The following is a 20,527-nucleotide window of genomic DNA, read 5'->3' on the forward strand; positions in this document are numbered from 1 at the left end:
TCGGACGCCCAACTGACTGAGCCACCCAGGTGCCCCTGTAACTCGTTTTCTAGGGGAAGCTACCTCATCCCTTCTCCTGGGATGATTGTGGACGGAATGAGCAACAGAGCAGGAGAGGGGTTAGAAATCACAGATGTAAGAGCCACTGTAGTTTGGAGCAGACATATTCAATGAGACTGAAGGGTCTGAGCGATTTGCTGGGAAATAAGCAAACCTTCTTCTCACTAGAATATTCTCACAAATGGTTTGCAAAACAGCTACCAGGTACTGGGACCAAAATGCCTTGGAGATTAAAACAATTTGATTCTATGACAAGGGGGAGGGGAGGGGAGGATTAAATTTTCATTTTTTGGGGTGGGGGGGGATGTTCGGCAAAGGAATGTGAAATTTCCTTCAAATCGTAGCAGGAAAAAAATAGCTTCCATTTCAAAAGGCAGACCTGATCTTTTAGATCCTAGTTTTGCTTCCAAAAATCACATCTTCTACATATCTTTGCATATTCTTATAAGGCTGGCATATACCAGAATGTTCCATGAATGTCTGAATATACTGGACCATGACCACATTATTTAAGCTCAGAAAATTTGGGTTCTTGCAAATGCCAAAGTGACTCTAATTTCTTTCACTTTAAAAAAATAAAATGCAATACCAGTATTTATGTTTTAAGAATTTTATGAGGTCTCTTCAGAAAATTTTGAGTACCCAGGGGAGTGACAGTCAGAACGGTAGGTCACTAGCCCAGACCACGTTTCTCCTACGTTGTCTCTCTCACAGTGGCATGGAATGTCCCAAAGAAAGATTTTCAAGAAGGCCAACCAGACGGGGCTTGCCCAAGTCCCAAGGCCATGGTATGTCTCTCACATTCAGGGTACGTCACGTGGATCAAAGGGGAACATGTGTCCAGGGCCCCTGGGGCGCCACTGCCCAGGGCAGAGTTGTGGAGGAAGACTGAGGGTGGGGGTGCAGCTGACCGGGCAGGTGGCTGATGGGAAGGGCTGGGGGCCTCTGTGAAGGAAGTGCCCTGTATCTGCCCCTTACCTTTGACTTGGACCTCATGAAAGGAAATCCCACGCTGCATTTGAGGAAGTCTGATTCCAGCAGTTCACAGGAAATGCCCATTTCCTCCTGAAAGACAAAAAGCACCAACGGATGGGCTGGCTGTGTGGACAGATATGTGTAAGTGGCCTCCGAGAGGCAGATCGAGACTTTAGCAAACACGGTCCTTCTTTGGGGCAGTTCCCAGACAACAGTCACTGCTGGCTCTGGTGGGAGGGGAACCTGGGACCAGGCCCAGTCCCCTAGCCCTCCTCTGGTGGCCCACCCTACCTATGGTCCCCCTGGGAAGGGAAGCAGGTGCCCAGGACATTCTTAACTAATGTTTCGGCTCTGAACCCCGGTGCTCTCCTGGTAAACTGAACCAGCCGCACGTGAGCTGGATGTCTCCAAAGGTTTGGCTCAAAGACAACAGGACGCTTTCTGGACGCTTTCTCCTAAGCCCACACTCGACTCCTGCCTTTCAAGGTCTTGCTAGTTTTGGAAAGACAGACTCTAAGGAAAATACACACCAAGGAGGTGTGTGAGGGCTGAGCAGGGCCCCTGCAAGCCTGCCCAGGTACAAGGGCAAGGAGAAGTTTCCTTGTGTAGCCCACCAGGGCTGGACCCTACACACGGTGGCCCGAGAAAGCCAGGAGAGGGGTCGTGGCGAGCTGCTGTCTTTCCACCTGTGTCTACAACACAGGGAAGCCAGGAGGCTCTTCAGAACCCACAGGATCCAAGTTACTGAAGCCAAATCAAGACTTCCAAGGGGAGACGGTATGTTGCAGATTCTGGAGAAGGCAAAGGCACAGAACCAGCACTTGCTGTGTGTCTAGAGGCCAGGACACCAAAGTTCAATGAGGTCATGTGCCTTCTTGGTGCACTCTAAAGCCTGTCTCCTTCTCCATTCCACAGCTCTGATTTTCTAGAGCGAATAAGCATACACATTACTATTCCACGAACACCCTTTACTATTCTACACCTCTCTTTAAGTTGTCCCCACTATCAGGAACACTCTTTCTCAGTCCTGCTTCCAAGGCTTACTTCGTGCATCTTGGCACCAAATACTCACGGGTGCTAAGTTCACACCCAGAGTATGGAAATGGCACAGGATTCAGAACAGACCCTGAGCATCTGTTGGGTTAGCCGAGTCAGCCTATCACCTACCATGATCAGTGTGAAGGGCACAGGTCTGCAAGATGTCAGTCCTGTCCTTGAAGAGCTCATAGCTTAGAAAGAAGAGACCTCCCAGCAGAGAAACCGACATTTACACGTCAGAGTGAGGGGCTGCTCTTGGAGCCTGGGGGTATGTGTTGGCAATTTCGATAAGGAAACCAGAGAATAGTTTCTCAAATGCTGTCTCGAGACCTGCATATGCCAAAGATTGGTCCTAATGATTCAGTGTGGTGGCTTTGTCACCATCCCCTTCCTCATACTCCTCCCTGCAGAAGCAGAGTCCACATTGGCCCAAGGAGAAGCTCCTTGAAATCCTAGCTAATCAGCCTGTGGGCATCAGAGGCAGCGAGCCCAAGCCTAGGTGACGCTGACTGTCAGTTTCCCTGGCACAGTTCCCGTTCATACCTGTCATGGGTATAATTACTCTCAAGAGCATCCCAGCATGTATATAAATTACACGATTATTCAACCTAGTTCCAAACTCCCTTTGTGAAGTTCAATACCCCACTAGAAATCCCTTTCAAAGAAGGAAAGAGGTCTTCCTTCCTTCCTTCCTTCCTTCCTTCCTTCCTTCCTTCCTCCCTTCCCCTTCTTTCTCCCTCCCTCACTTCCTTCAACTTAAGAGGGTGAGAGAAAGTAAGAGAGAGCACACACACGTGGGCAGGAGAGCATACGAGTATGTGTAGCAGGGGCAGAGAGCGAGAGAATCCCAAGTAGGCTCTGCAATATCAGCACAGAGCCTGACGTGGTGTTCAATCCCACGAACCATGAGATCATGACCTGAGCCGAGATCAAGAGCTGGATGCTTAACCAACTGAGCCACCCAGACGCCTCCAGGAGAGAGGTTTTCAATTCAAGTCAAAGGTCTATCTGTTCTTGAAATAAAGATTTATTGCCCCAAAGACCTTTTTAGTTTTTGCGTGAGTGTGCAGGAATGACCGTGGCTTCAAAAACTTGCTCTGGTACTTGAGAAGCCCTTGGTTTTCTTGGCCTTGGCCTAAGATTCCTTTTGATTGATTATTCAAGAGCTGCTGAATTTATTTCTTTTTGTTAATTCCAAAATGCTAGAAAATAACATTGAAGCCAGCATTTCTTGCATCAGTCTAACTCTTTCCGTCACTCTACTCAGTCTACTAGAGATTATAAAATTCTGGTTGGATCTTGGTGGGGCTAAGCAGAAAGAGCAAACACCACAGACCTCTCTGGGATTCAGAGCGCTCAGTGTACGATTCGTGACTCATGAGCTCCTGGTGGTGCTACAGGAAGGGATATCATGCATCACCCTTCTGCTGCCTGTCAGCACCAATACGGCCCTGCTGGGGTCATTTATTTCCATACCCCGCTCTCCTACGACAGTTGTGAAGTACGCAAACACCGTGACTCCTTGTATGGATGGTGTGGGTGCTTGCCCGAGGATCCCTTTACTACGTGGGTTCAATCAGCTCCCGGCTGAATGGGAGCCGCTTCGCCCGGGGGCTTACAACGCCCTTCCCCGCAAGGATTCTGCAGCCTGTGATTGGCATGGGTGCAAAAGGCCATCCCTCTGCCTCCAGGTGAGACCAGCTCTGCTGTGCAACTCGGGTTCCAGTGGGATTAGGTTGAAGCAGCCTCCAGCTGACAGCACATCCGTTTGGTTCCTTCCTCTGTCCCGTTCCGCTCCATTCATTCCGCTTCTTTCCAGAGCATTTCCCTAATAAATCGCTTGCACGGAAACGCCCAGCTCGGGTTCTGCTTCTGGTGAACCTGACCTCACACAATAGAGCTGAGGCTCCCGGCACTGGGAGTCACTGGGAAGTACGGGGCATTTGGTCTCAGGTGAGGAAAGGGAATGCAAGGGAAACCTACAATGCTAATTGGTCACGTTTAAATCCACACTCACCAAGAAAGAGCTTTCTTATCTGCAGTGAATAAAATCTGTGTAGCCCCGCCCAGCCAGGGGAACAATTTACCCCAAAGCAGCATCGCGTCCTCTTTGTTCTGGCTTCACGTTACGCCCAGCGCAGAACTGAAAAACAGGCTTACTATGGAGCCGTTCGCCCCCTTGGCAGGGGCAGGCACCTTGTAGACACAGAGAGACCCAGTGAAGTTTCAAAATAGTGATCTACTGGGGGTTGCTCATCACTTCTGCCCGGCTCTTGGTACTGTACCGCCAGGAGGTAGGTGGACCAGGTGTCTCCTTAGCTCCTCTGTTCCCCATGTCCCAATCGTTGCTTACCCTGACTTTAGGTTAGAAAACACAACTTTGTCACTGTCGCAAGACTTATGATGACCAGCTCTCAGCTGACTGGGAACACGGACCAGTGAACAAACTATCTCCCTTTGTCCCTGATTGCCAGACAGTGTAGACATCTGATGACCCAATTCAAACATGGTACAAATTTACTGCGGAGGGAAATGAAGCCCTTGCTGCAAAAAAAAAAAAAGCAGGCTTTCATGAAATCAATGAAAGTGATGTTGGAAAACTGCTCAAACCACCGAAAGCCACTGATAAATCTTGATCTGGCTGAGTTTAGGTTGGTTAACTGATAATTATCCCTGGATGACAACACTTTAAGATGCTTCCAAAGATATGGATTTAAATAAAAAAGATCAAGGGGCGCCTGGGTGGCGCAGTCGGTTAAGCGTCCGACTTCAGCCAGGTCACGATCTCGCGGTCCGTGAGTTCGAGCCCCGTGTCAGGCTCTGGGCTGATGGCTCGGAGCCTGGAGCCTGTTTCCGATTCTGTGTCTCCCTCTCTCTCTGCCCCTCCCCCATTCATGCTCTGTCTCTCTCTGTCCCAAAAATAAATAAAAAACGTTGAAAAAAAATTAAAAAAATAAATAAATAAATAAATAAAAAAGATCAAGAGAAGTGCTTGGAAAAAATACACCCTTGTAAAATGACCCTTTTGTGATTGTCCTAAAAAAAAAAAAGGCAAAATCTGAAACAAAGAATATTACCTTATGATATAATAGGAATATTCACACCCAAAACCTGCCTATCTAGCACTCAATTTCTTCGTCTCCAAAATTAACATGTTATTTTATTAAAAAAAATTTTTTTTCAACGTTTATTTATTTTTGGGACAGAGAGAGACAGAGCATGAACGGGGGAGGGGCAGAGAGAGAGGGAGACACAGAATCGGAAACAGGCTCCAGGCTCTGAGCCATCAGCCCAGAGCCCGACGCGGGGCTCGAACTCACGGACCGCGAGATCGTGACCTGGCTGAAGTTGGACGCTTAACCGACTGCGCCACCCAGGCGCCCCTAACATGTTATTTTAAAGATGCTAATAAAGCAAATAAGCTTTTGCCCTGGGTCTAAGATATCCTTGACATTATAATTCCAGTGTGACAAGGGCTGTTAAATGTAGGATAATATAAACTTATTTCCATAATTTTTAGTTTTCTTCTTCTTTTAACAAAATATTTTAAAATGTTTTATTTATTTTTGAGAGAGAGACAGAGCACCGGTGGGAGAAGGCAGAGAGAGACACAGAGAGAGAGACAGACAGACAGACGGACAGAATCCAAAGCAGGCTCCAGGTTCCAAGCTGTCAGCACAGAGCCCCACATGGGTCTTGAACTCACAAACCGTGAGATCATGACCTGAGTGGAAGTCAGACGCTTAACCAACTGAGCCACCCAGGCACCCCTAGTTTACTTTTCAAGTAAACACCCAATCAAGTCTGAAAAAAGTTTTTTACTCTGAAATTTTGGATCTTATTCTAAGAAGATTCACATAACTGGCCTTTTCCCCAGTCCCACTTTTCCTTGGCTAACAAGAATATCCAATACCATAAAATGCTATCGGGGCTTCTCCCTGGAGATTAAGTGATTCAATTTAAATTAATTTTTTTTTTGTAACCGACACGCATTACTCTCAGGATCAGGAAAACATCAATGAACATTTTCTAGAACATGTGATGAAAAGCATACTTGGTTTATGCACATTTGCCTCTGTATCCTCGATGCCTGGCACCGTGCCTGGCACTTAGGGGCTCCTGAGTTTGCATTTATTAAATGAATGGGCCTTGGATGGTCGAGGATTCGGATGGAGGGACTGTAAGAAGAAGTTCATTCGCTGGCCTGCCTGGCAGGGGCGATGCTTGCCTTGGCAAAGCCCCCCTTTCTTCCAGACATACCTCAGCTGTCCCAGGCCCGGGAGCTTGGCCGGTGGAGTCAAGCCCCAGTCCTGTTTGTGACGTGCAGCGGTTGGCAAGAAGAATCAGACAATGAGCTTAGGGAGCCTCCTGGGACTCCTTCCTCCCAATCACACGCCATCTCATTTCATTCTGGAGTGTGCTTTATTTGACTACCAACACAGTGCTCTTTGCGAGCAGCGTACCTGCAAGGTCCGGGCAAGGGCTAGGCACCCGCCAAAGTTTGAAATTTGACTTCTCATTTTCTAGCTTCCTCATGTGTCTGTCAAACTGAAGGTGACACTCATGTCCCCACGTCTGGCTGCCAGTCTAGCAATTTAGCGTTCATCTAAGTTCTCCTCCTCCCACGTTTTTTTTTTTTTTTTTTTAAGTAGGCTTCATGCCCAGTGGGGACTCCAACGCAGGGCTTGAACAGACAACCCTGAGATCAAGACATAAGATGCAGTCAGACACTGAACCGACTGAGCTACCCAGGCACCCCGTCCCCATTCCTTCTAGGCACTTGAGGTGTGATCCTTGTGAGCTGGTGAGAGAGACCTCCATGTTAACTCAGCTAATACAGAATTCGGGTAAATTTCAGAAGCACTTTATCCCCAATTCCCTAACCAACCGAGGGCTCAGAGGTGAGCGGGGGTTCCCAATAAGTTGGCCAACTGCGTTAACATAAAGAGAGTTTATTCCCAGGAAATACTTTATTGGCCCCATTTGACCATGAGTCAGCCTGAGCCTCACCAGAAAAAACAGTCCTATTCCCAGAAGGGAATCCTTTGGGACGGGGCCCATGAAATTCCTACCCAAGAAGAAAACCACATGGGCTTACAGCATAGAAAGTGCACAAGTTAGCGTCCCGACTTTAATTACTGGCTCAGGTCGGCAACAGCTATGTGTCCTCAGGGAAATTAACCATCCTTTCCTTAAGCTTCTGTTTCCTCACCTGTCAAAGGAAGGCAAAACACCTGCCTTATAGGACTCTGCTGGTGCCGATGGCCGTAAGCATGGCATCCACAGACGGCCCCTACTCAGTAATGGCTTACTACGCGCCAAGTGGCTCCTCTGTGTGGTAGCTTCCCCTCTGATGCCATTTTACAAGGAGGAAACTGGAATGCCAAGCAGTGACATCGCCTGCCCAGGCGTTCCTAGCTGGCACCGTAAGAATGGATCCGAAGGGGCCTGGGTGGGGAATGCCAAACGAGGAACGGACAACGCCCCCCTTTCCCCCTCCCCCGAAGAATCCGTGGAAACCAAGCCTAAAGGCGGGGAGCACAACCCGGCGAACCTGGCACATATGTTACGATGCCAAATATGGCTGATGGCCTGGCAAGGCCGGGTCCGTGGTTACAGACCTCCTGCCAGGCGGGAGCCGGCAGCTGAGCAGCCCAGGGCACCAGAGATGATCACCCACACACACGGGGCGTTGGGAGGAACGGGGTAAAGAAAGCGCTACAAAACGAGTGCCTTTCTCAAATTTTGTCAAAACCCCGTTGGGCAGCCAAGGCGCAGGCCATGCTGGGTTTGTTCTTTTCACGCTTAAAAAAGTGAAGCAAGCAGGAACTACTGTCGGGACAAATGTTTGAGACGGACGAACCGTGTAGCTGTTAATGCAAAATTCCCCTCTGACGTGAAGTCCTCGAATTTGGTGAGGAATTTGGTGAGTGCACTTTAAGCAACTCTGAGCCAGTCACAGGCAGGGGGCTGTCAGTGGCAGGTAGGTCGGTTGGTCACGGTCACGGTCACGGGAGGGAGGAGCAATGATCTGATCCAAGTGGAGCCAGGCGTCTTCTTCCCAACAGTCCTCTTGGCCCTTAGAAAATAGTGCTTTGAAAGCTTTAAAATGAGTAAAAATATTACATTTTAAAAGCCAATATGAATTAGAAATGAGTTGAAGAAGCTTATTCCTGTAACATGTCCCCCTTTGGTGCATTACATCAACCCCATATAGAGCTAATCGTTACATTTTCACAAAGTGCACACAAATAAAAACACCTCCCTCAGTGCTGGGGGTTGCTCCCTTTGGAACCACAGGGATATGAACTTGAGAATACAAACAAATCAAAAGAAATCAGCCAGCTCTAACTGAAAAGCCCAAAGTGCAAAGAAAGGTGAGTAAGCCATGCCTTTTAAGGCTTAAGACATCATGATTTGATTTTCATCTAGGAACTTTGTCCTTCTGTTAAACAGAGGCAATGTCTTGTCTTAGATTTAAAAAAAAATTTTTTAATGTTTTTCATTTTTGAGAGACAGAGAGAGACAGAGCATGAGGAGGGGAAGGGCAGAGAGAGGGGGAGACACAGAATCGGAAGCAGGTTCCAGGCTCTGAGCCATCAGCACAGAGCCTGACGCAGGGCCCCAACCCAGGGCCCGTGAGATCATGACCTGAGCTGAAGCCAGACGTTCAACCGACTGAGCCACCCAGACGCCCGCAAAGAAATATCAGTAAGCCATGCCTTTTAAGCCTTAAGATGTAATGACTTGACTTTCATCTAGGAACTTTGTCCACCTGTGAAACAGAAGCAACGTCTTGTCTTAGATTTTTAAAAACACGCTTTCTATTCTTAGATTAAAAAAAAAAATAGTTCCCAGATTTTGCAAATTCTTCATCAACCAACTAAGAATTCAAAGTTGAAGTCTATCTCACAAATCAAATTATTTCGATTTTCTTTCACTCTTTTTTCCTCTTCCCTACAGGTTGGCTGGACAATCAATAAGGTGAGGGCCTCTCCGGAACCTGCAGGAAAGAATTTAACATCGGGGCATAGAAACAATGTATGAATGGTGTTTGCATGAGAAAGGAATTAAGTGTTTGTAGGAATTCAGTGTTTGAGGGGTACTTATTAAAATCCTGGCCAGGGATCTTGGTGTTAGAGATGTACTAACAGTGAAGAGTTTTACCCCACCTACAAACCCGCCTACACTCCTGCCCACTCGAAACCCATTTTCTTTTTTTTTTTTTTTTTTTTTTTAATTTTTTTTTCAACGTTTATTTATTTTGGGACAGAGAGAGACAGAGCATGAACGGGGGAGGGGCAGAGAGAGAGGGAGACACAGAATCGGAAGCAGGCTCCAGGCTCCGAGCCATCAGCCCAGAGCCTGACGCGGGGCTCGAACTCACGGACCGCGAGATCGTGACCTGGCTGAAGTCGGACGCTTAACCGACTGCGCCACCCAGGCGCCCCTCGAAACCCATTTTCAAAGGGCTGTGCCAGGAAGGGCCTTGCTACTCAAAGTGTGGTCCTTGTACCTGCAGCACCACCGACACTTGGGAAACGTGTTAGAAATGCAGATTCTCAGGTCGGACCCCAGACCTGCTGAATTAGAGTCTGTATGCTAACACGATCTCCGGGTAGCCTCTGTGATCGTGACCATGTGAGAAGCATTGCTCTACGTCACTGAGCCCACCCGCTCGGGAAACAAGAGTGGAGACCACCTTCCTCATGCTCCCCGCCCTCCAGAAAAACATGCACACGGCTGATGTTCTTTGAGGGCTACTGCGTGTGTGAGGACACACTCTTCTGGAGCTGGAGATCTGCCCATTCCCATGTCCCTTATCTAGGTCCCCCCCACAGCAGACGCCGGGACAAGGATTGGGCTGCGAGTCCTCTATTTGGGAGGCGACCCCAGGGCAGGAATGCCACGGACGGGTGAGAAATCCGGGGCGTCTACCCTTCAACATCCGACTCTCCTTGTCTGAGTTGTCCCAGGAACGCTGACCGTCCTGCACTCCCAGCCCCTCGGTGCTTGAGCATAGCACACGCTGGTCGCCGAGAAAGCCGCGGGCAGAGGGACACAGGCCGAGACTCAGCTTACAGAGGAGCTGGCAAAGGTGGTCTCCAGGATGGGTGGAGGGGATATGAAAGGACTTGGCCATTACCTCTCCCGTCCTCCCCCCTCTCCACAAGCAGTTGGTGCGGTAAGCTGTGCACCTAGAACACAGACAGCTGCTGATGCACTCCCCTTGGCCACAGATGAGGAGGCGGGGCCTCAGAGAGGACCTCTCCCCGCCTACTGTTCTCCACAGGGCATGCTATGGGCCGGCGAAGGCCCGTCCCTGGGGCCAGCCGCTGACTCGGTTCTTCCATCTGGTTGGTGCGTCCACGTAGCTGCTTTTGGGCACACCTCAGGACTCTCCTTAAAGAACTGGCATCTTCTTTTAGAATGATCCCTCCCTCCTTTTTCTTTCTTTGCTGCCATTACACATCAGCTCTAACGTCCCCCCATGCAGACCAGCACAAGCCCCCTCTTAGTGGATGCCCTGCTCTCGGCTATTCCTCAATCTGTTCCACAAGCTACTCCGGGTGAATCCTTTGTTTGCTTTCAACCTTTTAACCTTCAAAGGTTATTACCAACCAACACCCCTCACTGGTTTCTGACGGGAGGATGCACTGGAACCAGCGGGAGCCAGGGATATCATGCGCAGTTGTGTAGGCTGTTTACCGCACAAGAGAACTAGCTGAGGGGGAGAAGGGCTGAAAAGCAGCTCACGGCTGCTCTCGAATCCTGCTCCTGGCCAAGAGGCCGTGGGCCACCAGAGGGGGCACTTCTCTCCAATTTGTATGACAAGTGCTAGAAAGGCCATGTCTAACGTGGAAAGCTTCCTAAAAAGGACTCAGGTGGAGCCCTGATGCAGACCCACGGAATCACGGCACACAGCCCGGGCAAGCATTTGCTGAACAAGCTCCCCGGGGGGTTCCAACGTGCACTCGAGTTACACACCCTCAAAGGTTAGGTTACATTATAATCATTGTTCAAGATGCAGATGGAAGGCCCCACCCTCCAGAGTGGGGTTCCTTAGAGCAAAAGCAGGGTCAGAACACGTGGATTTGGAATCATCTGAAGCACATGTATTATGCCAGCTTTTGAAACAGACCCCAAGGGCTAGGATAGTCACTGCCTTTTTGGAGGTTAAGAGATTGAGACCCAGACTGAAGGGGGATAAAAAAAAAAAGTGCTTTCCTTGGGTTCCAACTCGTGAGGACAGAACACCTGTCAATAGGTCCCACACTGCCTCAAACGGGAGCCTCACACACTGGAGCCCCCATGCCCTCCAGGAAGTGGCAAAGAGAGGCGAACTCCAGAGACCAAGGCCAGCGCCAACATGGGTGCCCGCCTTCTGCTGCCCCCGAGGAAGCCCATCCATTCATTCAACAAGTGTTTCTTATTTTGTCTGAAATGGGAAACAGCTCCTGCAGAATAATTCTTGTGTACGAGAGACGCGTGTTTTCTGGTACGCCTCACATTCTTTTGTTCGTCCTCTCATTTAATAATTGTCTGCTGAGCAGCCCTGCTGTCCTTCGCTGCTCTTATAAGCAGGCCCCTGTTGCCTCCCAGGAGGTGCTCCCAGCCTGCGGGGAGGGAGAAGGACCCAGCTGCTGGAGGAAAGACCCCTGTATACTCACTCCTGTATGATGGCTGCCCGGGAGTGGTGCACTCGATGGGCAGAAATTGAGCTCCCTGTACAAATCCAGAACACGGAGGTCAAAAACTATTACAAATGACGAGCAACTCAAATTAAAAAATACTCTTCATAGGGGCGCCTGGGTGGCTCAGTCGGTTGGGCGTCCGACTTCGGCTCAGGTCATGATCTCGCAGCTTGTGAGTTCGAGCCCCGCGTCGGGCGCTGTGCGGACAGCTCAGAGCCTGGAGCCTGCTTCGGATTCCGTGTCTCCCTCTCTGCCCCTAACCCACTCGCATTCTGTCTCTGTCTCTTTCAAAAATAAATAAACATTAAAAAAAATTTCAAAAACTACTCTTCCTAAAATGGCAAGATCTAGCTGAGGGCCCTCTTATTCAGAACTGTGTCTAGCAGACTAAATAAGGCCAACAGGTCCCTGCGGGACTTACGCTCCGTTATTAATTTACTCACCAGGCATTAGTGGACTAATCTCGGGTGCCAAGCACAGAGGTACTAAGCAAGCCTTCCTGTTAAATCCCAGACGTAGAGCGACGGCCTTGGTGGCTGATCTAACAGAGCAACATACACCGGTTGAGGACTCGAGGTGTAGGGAATGCCCACGGGAAGGTCAGAGAGGAGAGCACAGGCTGTCTCTCAGGATGTTCCGATTGCTCACATGCCAAGGAAAAAGCCTGGTACCAAGAACCTTGAGTATCAATACCAAGATTAGGACAAGGACAAGTTGGGACACCCGGGTGGCTCGGTCGGTTAAGCGCCCGCGACTCTTGGTTTCGGCTCAGGTCATGATCTCACGGTTCGTGGGTTCGAGCCCTGCATTGGGGTCCATGCTGACAGCGCAGAGCCTGCTTGGGATTCTCTCTCTCCCTCTCTCTCTGCCTCTCCCCTGCTCGCTCACTCTCTCTCTCTTTCTCAATAAATAAACTCAAGTTAAAAAAAAAATTAAAAAATTAAAAAAAGGAACAAGAAGAAGCCTGTTTTACAGCACTGAACTGAGAAGGGCCCTCTACTGTAACTAAATGCTAATGTCATGTGTCCTTTTTGATTTTCAAGAACACTATGGGGAGTGTCCTGGTTTTCTAGGATTATGGTTGGCTTTCTCTATATTTGGTTTCAACATTTTCAGTTAATTGGCCAATTATTTAAAATGACTCACACACACAAAGAGTAAGGTTGCTTTTGGTTGTTTTAATGACTAGGTTTTAAGTTTAATCTTGCTGGAGTTGTTTGTAAAAGATCTGAATTTTCCTGGTTCTCTTAAAAAAAAAAAAAAAAAGGTGAGCCGCAGGTTCATAACACTTTCTCGGGGCCCGTGTGTTCTGAACTTGTTGTTCTGACACTCGTGATGTCAGAAGCTGGCTTTGGTGGCAGGGGACCGACGCATGGACTGCCTTCTTTATTACCTCCCAAGCCCTGACGCTGCAAAAGTAATCAGCTGATCCGCACTTTCTGTGCCTCCGTCTGTCATCTCCTGGGTGTCTCCCCCACAGACAGTTTTTGCTCGTCCTTTATTCTCCCTTGGACAACGTTTTCATTTGTCTTGCTTTCCACACTGGGTTTTAGTTCCACCTCAGCGGGCTAGACTGACCACACAATGCCCCGCTCACAGCAGGGCAGAGGAAGGGTCCGCAGCGCTGGAAGGGCCCCCTCCCCCTCCCCATGCACCTCTACACACACACACACACACACACACACACACACACGGCCGTGCACACACAGCAACTCTTTGTGAACGGGGAGAGAGAGATGGCCATGCTTGGGAATTCCCATCCCCTCGGGGGAACTCTTACCCTGATGGGGATGCGCTGAGATGTGACTTGTAACTCTAGGCCGAAGTTACCCACCTTCTTTCTTCTCCACCGCCTCCCCCTCCCTGAGAACTTCAATATACCTTGCTTGGCCTCCTTCTCCACTTCCCTACTGGTTTCTCCTGGGAACACTTCCTAGTATGCTACTTTTGCAGGATGACTTATCTCAGGATTTCAATCCAGGGAACTCAGAGACCATCAGAGAAACACCCAGGTTCCCTCCTCTGTCTGTACTCCAGGTAGGGGGAAGGCGCCAGTGGGAACACTTCAGGATGTGAGCACAAGGCCTCCCGGGCCTCAGAAAAGCCCTCATTCTCTCTAACGCACGATGCAGCGCTGAGCTGCTTTGCTGGGAACGTCCGTTCCAACCGAGCAGACCGGGATCTTTTAAAACAAAGAATTCCACCCGCCCAGCGTTAAGGGTGCAAGCTAAGACGGCGGGTGCAGACTTATGTGACTCATATATTGATTTCAATCCACTTAAGTGCCTCTTAAACGTAGACTCATTTAATTAACGTTCCTAAGCATTTTCTCTTTGTCCACTTTGGGAAGGAGGCCTCCCACACTGCCTGCACCAGGCTCCGGGAAGGGGCCCTGAACGGCGGGCGGCGGGCGGGTTAAAGCCACTCTCCTCTTTACAGAGCTTTCCAGGGGGAGGGCCCCGGGGCCCCGTGAGCTTCTCGACCTGTGATTGCACAATGAGTTTTTTCACACTGACTCGGGTTCAGTCACTTGTCCAGTGGTGCCTTAAGAACCTCCCTGTAAAAACACAGAGAGGAATTCCTACCCCACCAGCTTGCTGTAAGGACTTAGCCAATCACTTTGGTGCTGCCACCGAGGTGCAGGTGGTGGCTACTCAGCTCCACGGGGGGGGGGCTTTTCAAGTGCTTCCTTCGCTCTGAGCCGCTACATTTGGGGGCAAATCCTTAGGCCTGTTTAAAGCCTCTCCCAGAGCTCGACCCTCAACCTGGCTGGGCTGCCTGAAAACTAAGTGACAGAATCAACGTGCACTGAACTCTGACCACATGGCAGGCTCCGCCCTAGGCGCTTTGTCAGGAGGGACAGGTTTAAGCTTCTCAACAACCCTGCGAGGTAAGTATTAGATCATCCATCTTGCAGAGGAGCACCCGGAGGCCCAGGGAGGGTGAAGGAACCGGCCCGAGGCCCCCCCAGCAGCTGCGTGGTAGCACCAGAACTCGACTGGGGCCGACCGACCCCAGAGCCGATAGCTCCTCACCGGGACCAGTCTGCAAGGGGGCCTTCGGGGCACCGGGGGCTCAGGTTTTCCTTCCTCTGCTCTGCAATCACGCGCCTACAGCGCAGAGGTTCTCCAAGTTTCTTGTGCATCGGACGGACCCTGCTGGGACTCGCCCGCAGGACTTCGGATTCAACGGTCCGTGAATGCACTTTCCTCATCGGGTCCCAGGTGATGCGGACGCTGGTGTCCCGCTGGTGTCAGGAGGCCATGCTCGGAGTAGCGCCAAGCTGGATTCTCAGAGCCACTGGCCCTGGGCACGACCCACAGTGGAGGACGGCCTCCTGAGAAGGAGTAGGACTTGGGGCGAGTGGGTGGCTCAGTCGGTTAAGCATGGGACTCTGGATTTCGGCTCAAGTCATGGTCCCGCAGGATTTGAGCCCTGCGTGTGGGCTGTGGGCTGACGGCACGGAGTCCGCTTTGGATTCTGTCTCCCTCGCTCTCTGCCCCTCCCCCCACTTGTTCGTGTTCTTTCTCTCTCTCTCAAAATAAATAAACTTAAACAAAAAAAAGAGGGAGTAGGACTCAGTCTGCTCAGCCAGTGAACACGGGACACGGCCCCTTCCAGGGAGGCTAGGAAGTCTGTGGGGCCCCTGCTGCTGGCGTACGGGAGCCCTGCACGGGCCAACCACCGTCACCGGGATACCCCCACGTCACCTTTCTCTACACTGCCCCTCACCCCCCTCAAGCCCCAAATGCAGCCAGAAGATTAACATGACGGTACCGTGGTGAAGAAATGCTGAAGAGAACAGAAGGGCAGGAGGGAATAAACATTTACCGAATGTCTTCTCCTTTTGGACCTTGAAGCGCCAAGTTATCTGAGCCTGCCACTGTGAGGTAGGGCTCATAACCCCCACTTCACAGATGAGGAACATGAGGCCCCAGGAAGTTGGACAACTTGCCATAATGTGGGCAGCTACATCGTGATTCCAACCCTGGTCAGTTTGGCCGCTCGGCACCTAAGCTTCCTCCACCCCGGGTCGCGCCCCTGTGACCGTCTGGATGGCAGGCATCCTGTCTCAGACACAACCGGACCCCAGCAGGCTGCAGAGAGAGGCCTGGGGCCCCGTGTGGTATTTCTGCCGGAGAAGGAAACATTGCACACACAGCGTCTCAAGCCATGAAACGGACTCTGGTCTATGCAGGGTTTCCCGGCCAGAAATAAAAGGGCCAGATGGTGTCTCACCTGCCTGGGGGATCCACGGCTTACCCTCAGCCCAAATAGAAACAGCAGTGTGACTGCATGGAGGGTGGCCCCAGGCCTTCAGAAATGGCCAGCAGATGCCTGTGCTGGCAGGCAACGTGCCCGTCCGTGAGCCTCGACCAGCAGCCCCCTCGTGAAGAGAGCACGGCAGGCTTTTTACAAAGAGCACAGAGAGTTTTCTTTGGCACAAGATTCACGTTTCCTGCCCTGTTCCAATGACCTCACGAGGGAAGCGCCCTTGGACCCCTCCCCAGTGCCAACAATCTCGGTTTCACAGCTCAGGCTTTCTGCTTATTTGGGGAGAGAGCTTGTTTCTTGTCTTCTCGAGGCCCTCCTCCCTCCTCCATCTGTGGCTCAGTCCTGCCCTCCTCTGTGCTTGGAGACGACAGGCTGTCCTTTCAGCTGGAACCTTCCGGATGAAGGGATACAGAGGAGGGAGGCCCCTCTGTTGCGAGCACCAACTCTGCACCTCCTCAGAGCCCTCCTGAGAAACGACACGCGGGGGAAGAATTCTGTGTTTGAATCTTACAATTGGCACTAAAAAGTGACGGGAAAAGTCACGTGAACCTTGAGACAACAAAAGCTCCCACTTGGGTTGTCCAGGCCCGAGTTCTTTCAAGCGTTTCAGAGAAGAACCAGAAATTCTGGCTCCTCCCCTGGGTGGATATCATCCAACGTCACGATCCCACCATTGGCATTTTAACCCACTCATTTCTAGAGCCATTGGTCATGTCCTAGAGTTACAAGTGGACACTTAAGATGGCCACAGAGCACTTAGGAGTCAAGGCTGGGGTAGGGAGAACGTCTTCCTTCATCAACATGAGCAGGGGAATTAGGAACCCTCAACTACTGTGTCTATGGCTAAGTTACTCACCTGGGCTGAGCCCGGTTTCTTGTCCTGGCACGTGAGGATAACAACGCTTGTCATCCAGCTTTGTGAGAACCTACCACAAATTCCCTCTGGGGAGCCAGGAACTGTGGGTGGCACTCCCCCCCCACAACTCCCACTCCCCTGAGGGGTGGGGCATGTGACCTAGGCTAGGACTTTTATGACATGAGATTGCTCATTCACTGCAGCTTGGCGGCCATTTTGCCACCCTGAGGGGACAGCCTGTCTGAGCAATGGACCAAAATGAGAAAGAGAAGCTGACAGATGGAGAGACACTGTAACAACTTTCTGAGGCCCAAACAACAGACTGTGGCTCAGCCCAACCCTAGGTTTTTTTTGTTTTTTTCCAGTTTGCAAAATAATAAATTGTTTTTTCACCCAAGCCAGTTTTTATCACTTGCCACAAAAAGCATTAAAACATGTATAAGTACCTATCTCAGTGTTCTGGGAAGCAAATTAAGTAAAAGCCCTTGAAAGGGACTAGCAGAGGGTGGTGTGGAGAAGGGTCCCCAAAGTAGGGCCATGTGCTACAGCTCTGGGGCCCAGCTCCCTGGAGAAGGGGGGAGACTCAGCCATGATGGCTCCAGGCACCAGAGGGGGGCCGGAGGGGTTCTCATCAGAGGGTTTTAGGGGGACATGTGTTAGATTCACACTGAGATGGAGTCTTCTATCTGGATCCCACAGAGGAATGGCCTATATCTGAAGCAGCCTCAGAGCTGACCCAATATCATCAGCCCTTTAGTTGTAAAGGTGACTCTCGTGTCTGGCAGGCATGCCTAGGCTTGCCGGACCTTGAACCCTGTCCTTGTCCATCGTCATTTGGGAATGCTGCTTCTGGACCTTGGAGGGCCAAGAGAATCTTTGTTTTTAACGAGTGCCAGGAACTGTTGCAGGCACTCTACAGACAGTACTAACTTCTAAGTCTGGAACATCCATCCTGAATAGGGACAGTGATCTCCAAGTGTGTCTATAAATTATTTGCTCCTCCTCCCCTCAAACTGTGGAGTCTCAGTCCCCAGCCTCTGAACGTGGGCCAGACTTACTGACTCACTTCCAAATAACATCATGTGGCACCAGTGATGCATTCTGTGTGACCTTCTGAGAGAAGGTCGTGAGCAGGTGAGCTGCCTGGTTCGCTCTGGGGAAAGTCAGCCGCCATGTTGTAAGGACACTCAGACAACCTGCTGGAGGCGCCCTGGTGCGGAAAATGTGAGGCCTCTCGCCGACCGCCACCACCAACCTGCCAGCCACGTGGGGAGCTACCTCAGAAGCAAATCCTCCAGCCCCACAGCCCAGCCAAGGCTTAGACAGCTGTAGCCCTAATCAGATCCTGATGGAGCTCTCGTGAGAGACCCTGAGCTAGAAGCATCCCAAACTCCTGACCCGCTGTGAACGATAACGACCATTGTTTGCAGCCACTAGGTTTTGAAGTGATTTGCTGCACAGCAATAGATGCGTAGGCATCGTTAGGGCTGCGGTACAGAGACCCAGACTCAGACAGTTGGGGAAGGGGGTAGACTAAGGCCCACCTCATCTGGCTCCAAGGCCAGAGTCTTCTCCTTGTGCCCACTCCAGGGAGGGTGCTGAGTCACCAAGCCTTCCTTGTATTTTGGTCATAGGTAGGGTGACCATGGATCCCAGTTGCCTGGGACAGTCCCAAGTTATGCCTGTTTTCCTGGGGCTAATTATTAATGATGCTCCCAGTGAGTCCCTGAAGTGTCCCAGTTTGATAGACTCTATGGTCACCCCAGAAATAAGGAACCCTCTTGGAGGACACTCTGAAGCCAGAATGACTCTGTTCAGTGTCCAAGTGACAGTCTTGCTCACCTTCCTCCCACCTGACCCACGCCTGTGAGCTCATCCTCTGTTTTGGATATTTCCAAAGATAGGAAAGATATTTCCAAGATCCTATCTTATCTCATTCTCTATTTTGGACAGGGGACGGCAGCAGGTAGGATGACAATATATACTTCCTGGCAGTTTCCTGATGTCAAGGATTAGGCCCTGTCCTTAACTGTGAGGCAGGATGGCAACAGAAAAGCTTTGTCATCAGACAGATGGGGGGTGTAGTCCCACGCTGCCACTTGGTAGCTTGGTGACTTGGAGAAAACCACCATCGTCCTGAGCTGAGTCTTCCCCTCTGCGAAACAGAGATGATCATTGCGTCTCCTCAGGATCAGCAGGGGTGCTTCCTGACACAATGTCTGTGACTGTGCCCAACAGAGTCCCTGTCACACCCTGGGTGTGCTCCTCTCCCTAGCATGGCTCTGCTGAGTCTTTGTGAAAATCAAGCCAGAGCCGGAAGCCAACCCGTACTCGGTTTTCTCTATCACAAGAAAGAGTTGGATGGGGTCCTTTCCTCCTCCCGGTGTCATTTTCACCCAGACAGAGAGACAGAGAGGGCACAAGCAGGGGAGGGACAGAAAGAGGGAGGGAGGGAGAGAGAATCCCAAGCAGGCTCTGCACCCTCAGCGCACAGTCCGACTCGGGGCTCGAATTCACGAAACTGTGAGATCGTGACCTGTTCACAACTGACGGAGCCACCCAGGTGCACCCAGGGAGTATCCTTTAGAAACACCGGATTCTCGAGCTCTGCTCCCGACTTTCCAAAACCTCCCAAAGCTGTGCTCTGCTTCCTCCCTGTAGGATCCTTGACTTAAGGTTGAGAAGTAAAGACAATGACACCCCCCTCCATCCCTCCTCACGTCCGCGCCTCCTGGCAGCTGCCCCCAGCAGGAAGTAGACTTCATTTTTCCACCTCGGGTCCGGGTGGAACGCGTGACTTAGTCTGACCAACAGAACACAGCAGAAGCGATGCTCTGCCTGTGGCAGGCTTCATCTCCGGAGCGCTTGGAACTTCCGCTGGCTCTCCTGGAGCCCACGTGAGCCTGGGCTGGCCTGCTGGAGGACGAGACCACAGAGATGTGGCTCCCATGGCCCCAGACAACTGCCCGCGGGCCTGCCGGCTCCCCACAGATGCTCCCGCAAAGTCAGAAGATGGGTCTGGTGTTGTGGGACCACCGCCAGGGTCATGAGCAATGTCAGATTACTGTTACTGTATTGGGCCACTACAGCTGGGGGTGGTCTGTGCCAGTGATGGGTACAGAGTTGTTGTGAAGGGTACATGAGGGCCCCTGTGAGTTACTGACATCCCATCCGGCCAGCAGGAACCACTGAGGAAGGGGTGGCCATGATGACGTGGTTGGCCACCCATCCGTCTCGCCAAGCCCATGCTGCCAGCCCAGGAAAGCCCTGGCCTGTCCCTACTCTTTTGCTATGAAGTTACGGTCAGTTCTTCTTTGGTTAGCCCCCATGGAGAGGCAGAACGGATGTCCACAGAGAAAAGCAGAGAAAGAGGAGAGAGACAGAATATAAGAACACAACTTCAGACTGGCAGTACATCTTTCGCTAGGCTCTGAGGGGTGGGGTCCCCACTGGGCCCACTGACTCAAACTAAGGGAAACGGGGCCCTGGAGACACGGGACGTGCACAAGAAACCCGGGCATCAACGCATTCCACTGTACTTGTGTCCCTGGGGACCGAGGAGTGAACTCCTGAACACAGGAGAACATACCAACTCAAGATGGATGACAAAAATGGCCATCAGTTTTAT

General features: G+C 51.0%; 1 protein-coding gene across 4 annotated transcripts in view; it reads right to left on the reverse strand.

Moving 5' to 3' along the window:
• Nucleotides 1–20,527, reverse strand: part of ITGA9 (integrin subunit alpha 9) — a 361,953-nt gene that overhangs the window by 99,067 nt on the left and 242,359 nt on the right. For all 4 annotated transcript variants that reach the window (XM_043595760.1, XM_043595758.1, XM_043595761.1 and 1 more), the window contains exon 19: nucleotides 1,039–1,125. In XM_043595760.1, coding sequence (XP_043451695.1) covers nucleotides 1,039–1,125 — 87 coding nt within the window. The remainder of the gene's footprint in view (nucleotides 1–1,038; nucleotides 1,126–20,527) is intronic.

This window comes from Prionailurus bengalensis, chromosome C2, assembly GCF_016509475.1.
Source record: "Prionailurus bengalensis isolate Pbe53 chromosome C2, Fcat_Pben_1.1_paternal_pri, whole genome shotgun sequence".
Taxonomy (NCBI): Eukaryota; Metazoa; Chordata; class Mammalia; order Carnivora; family Felidae; genus Prionailurus; species Prionailurus bengalensis.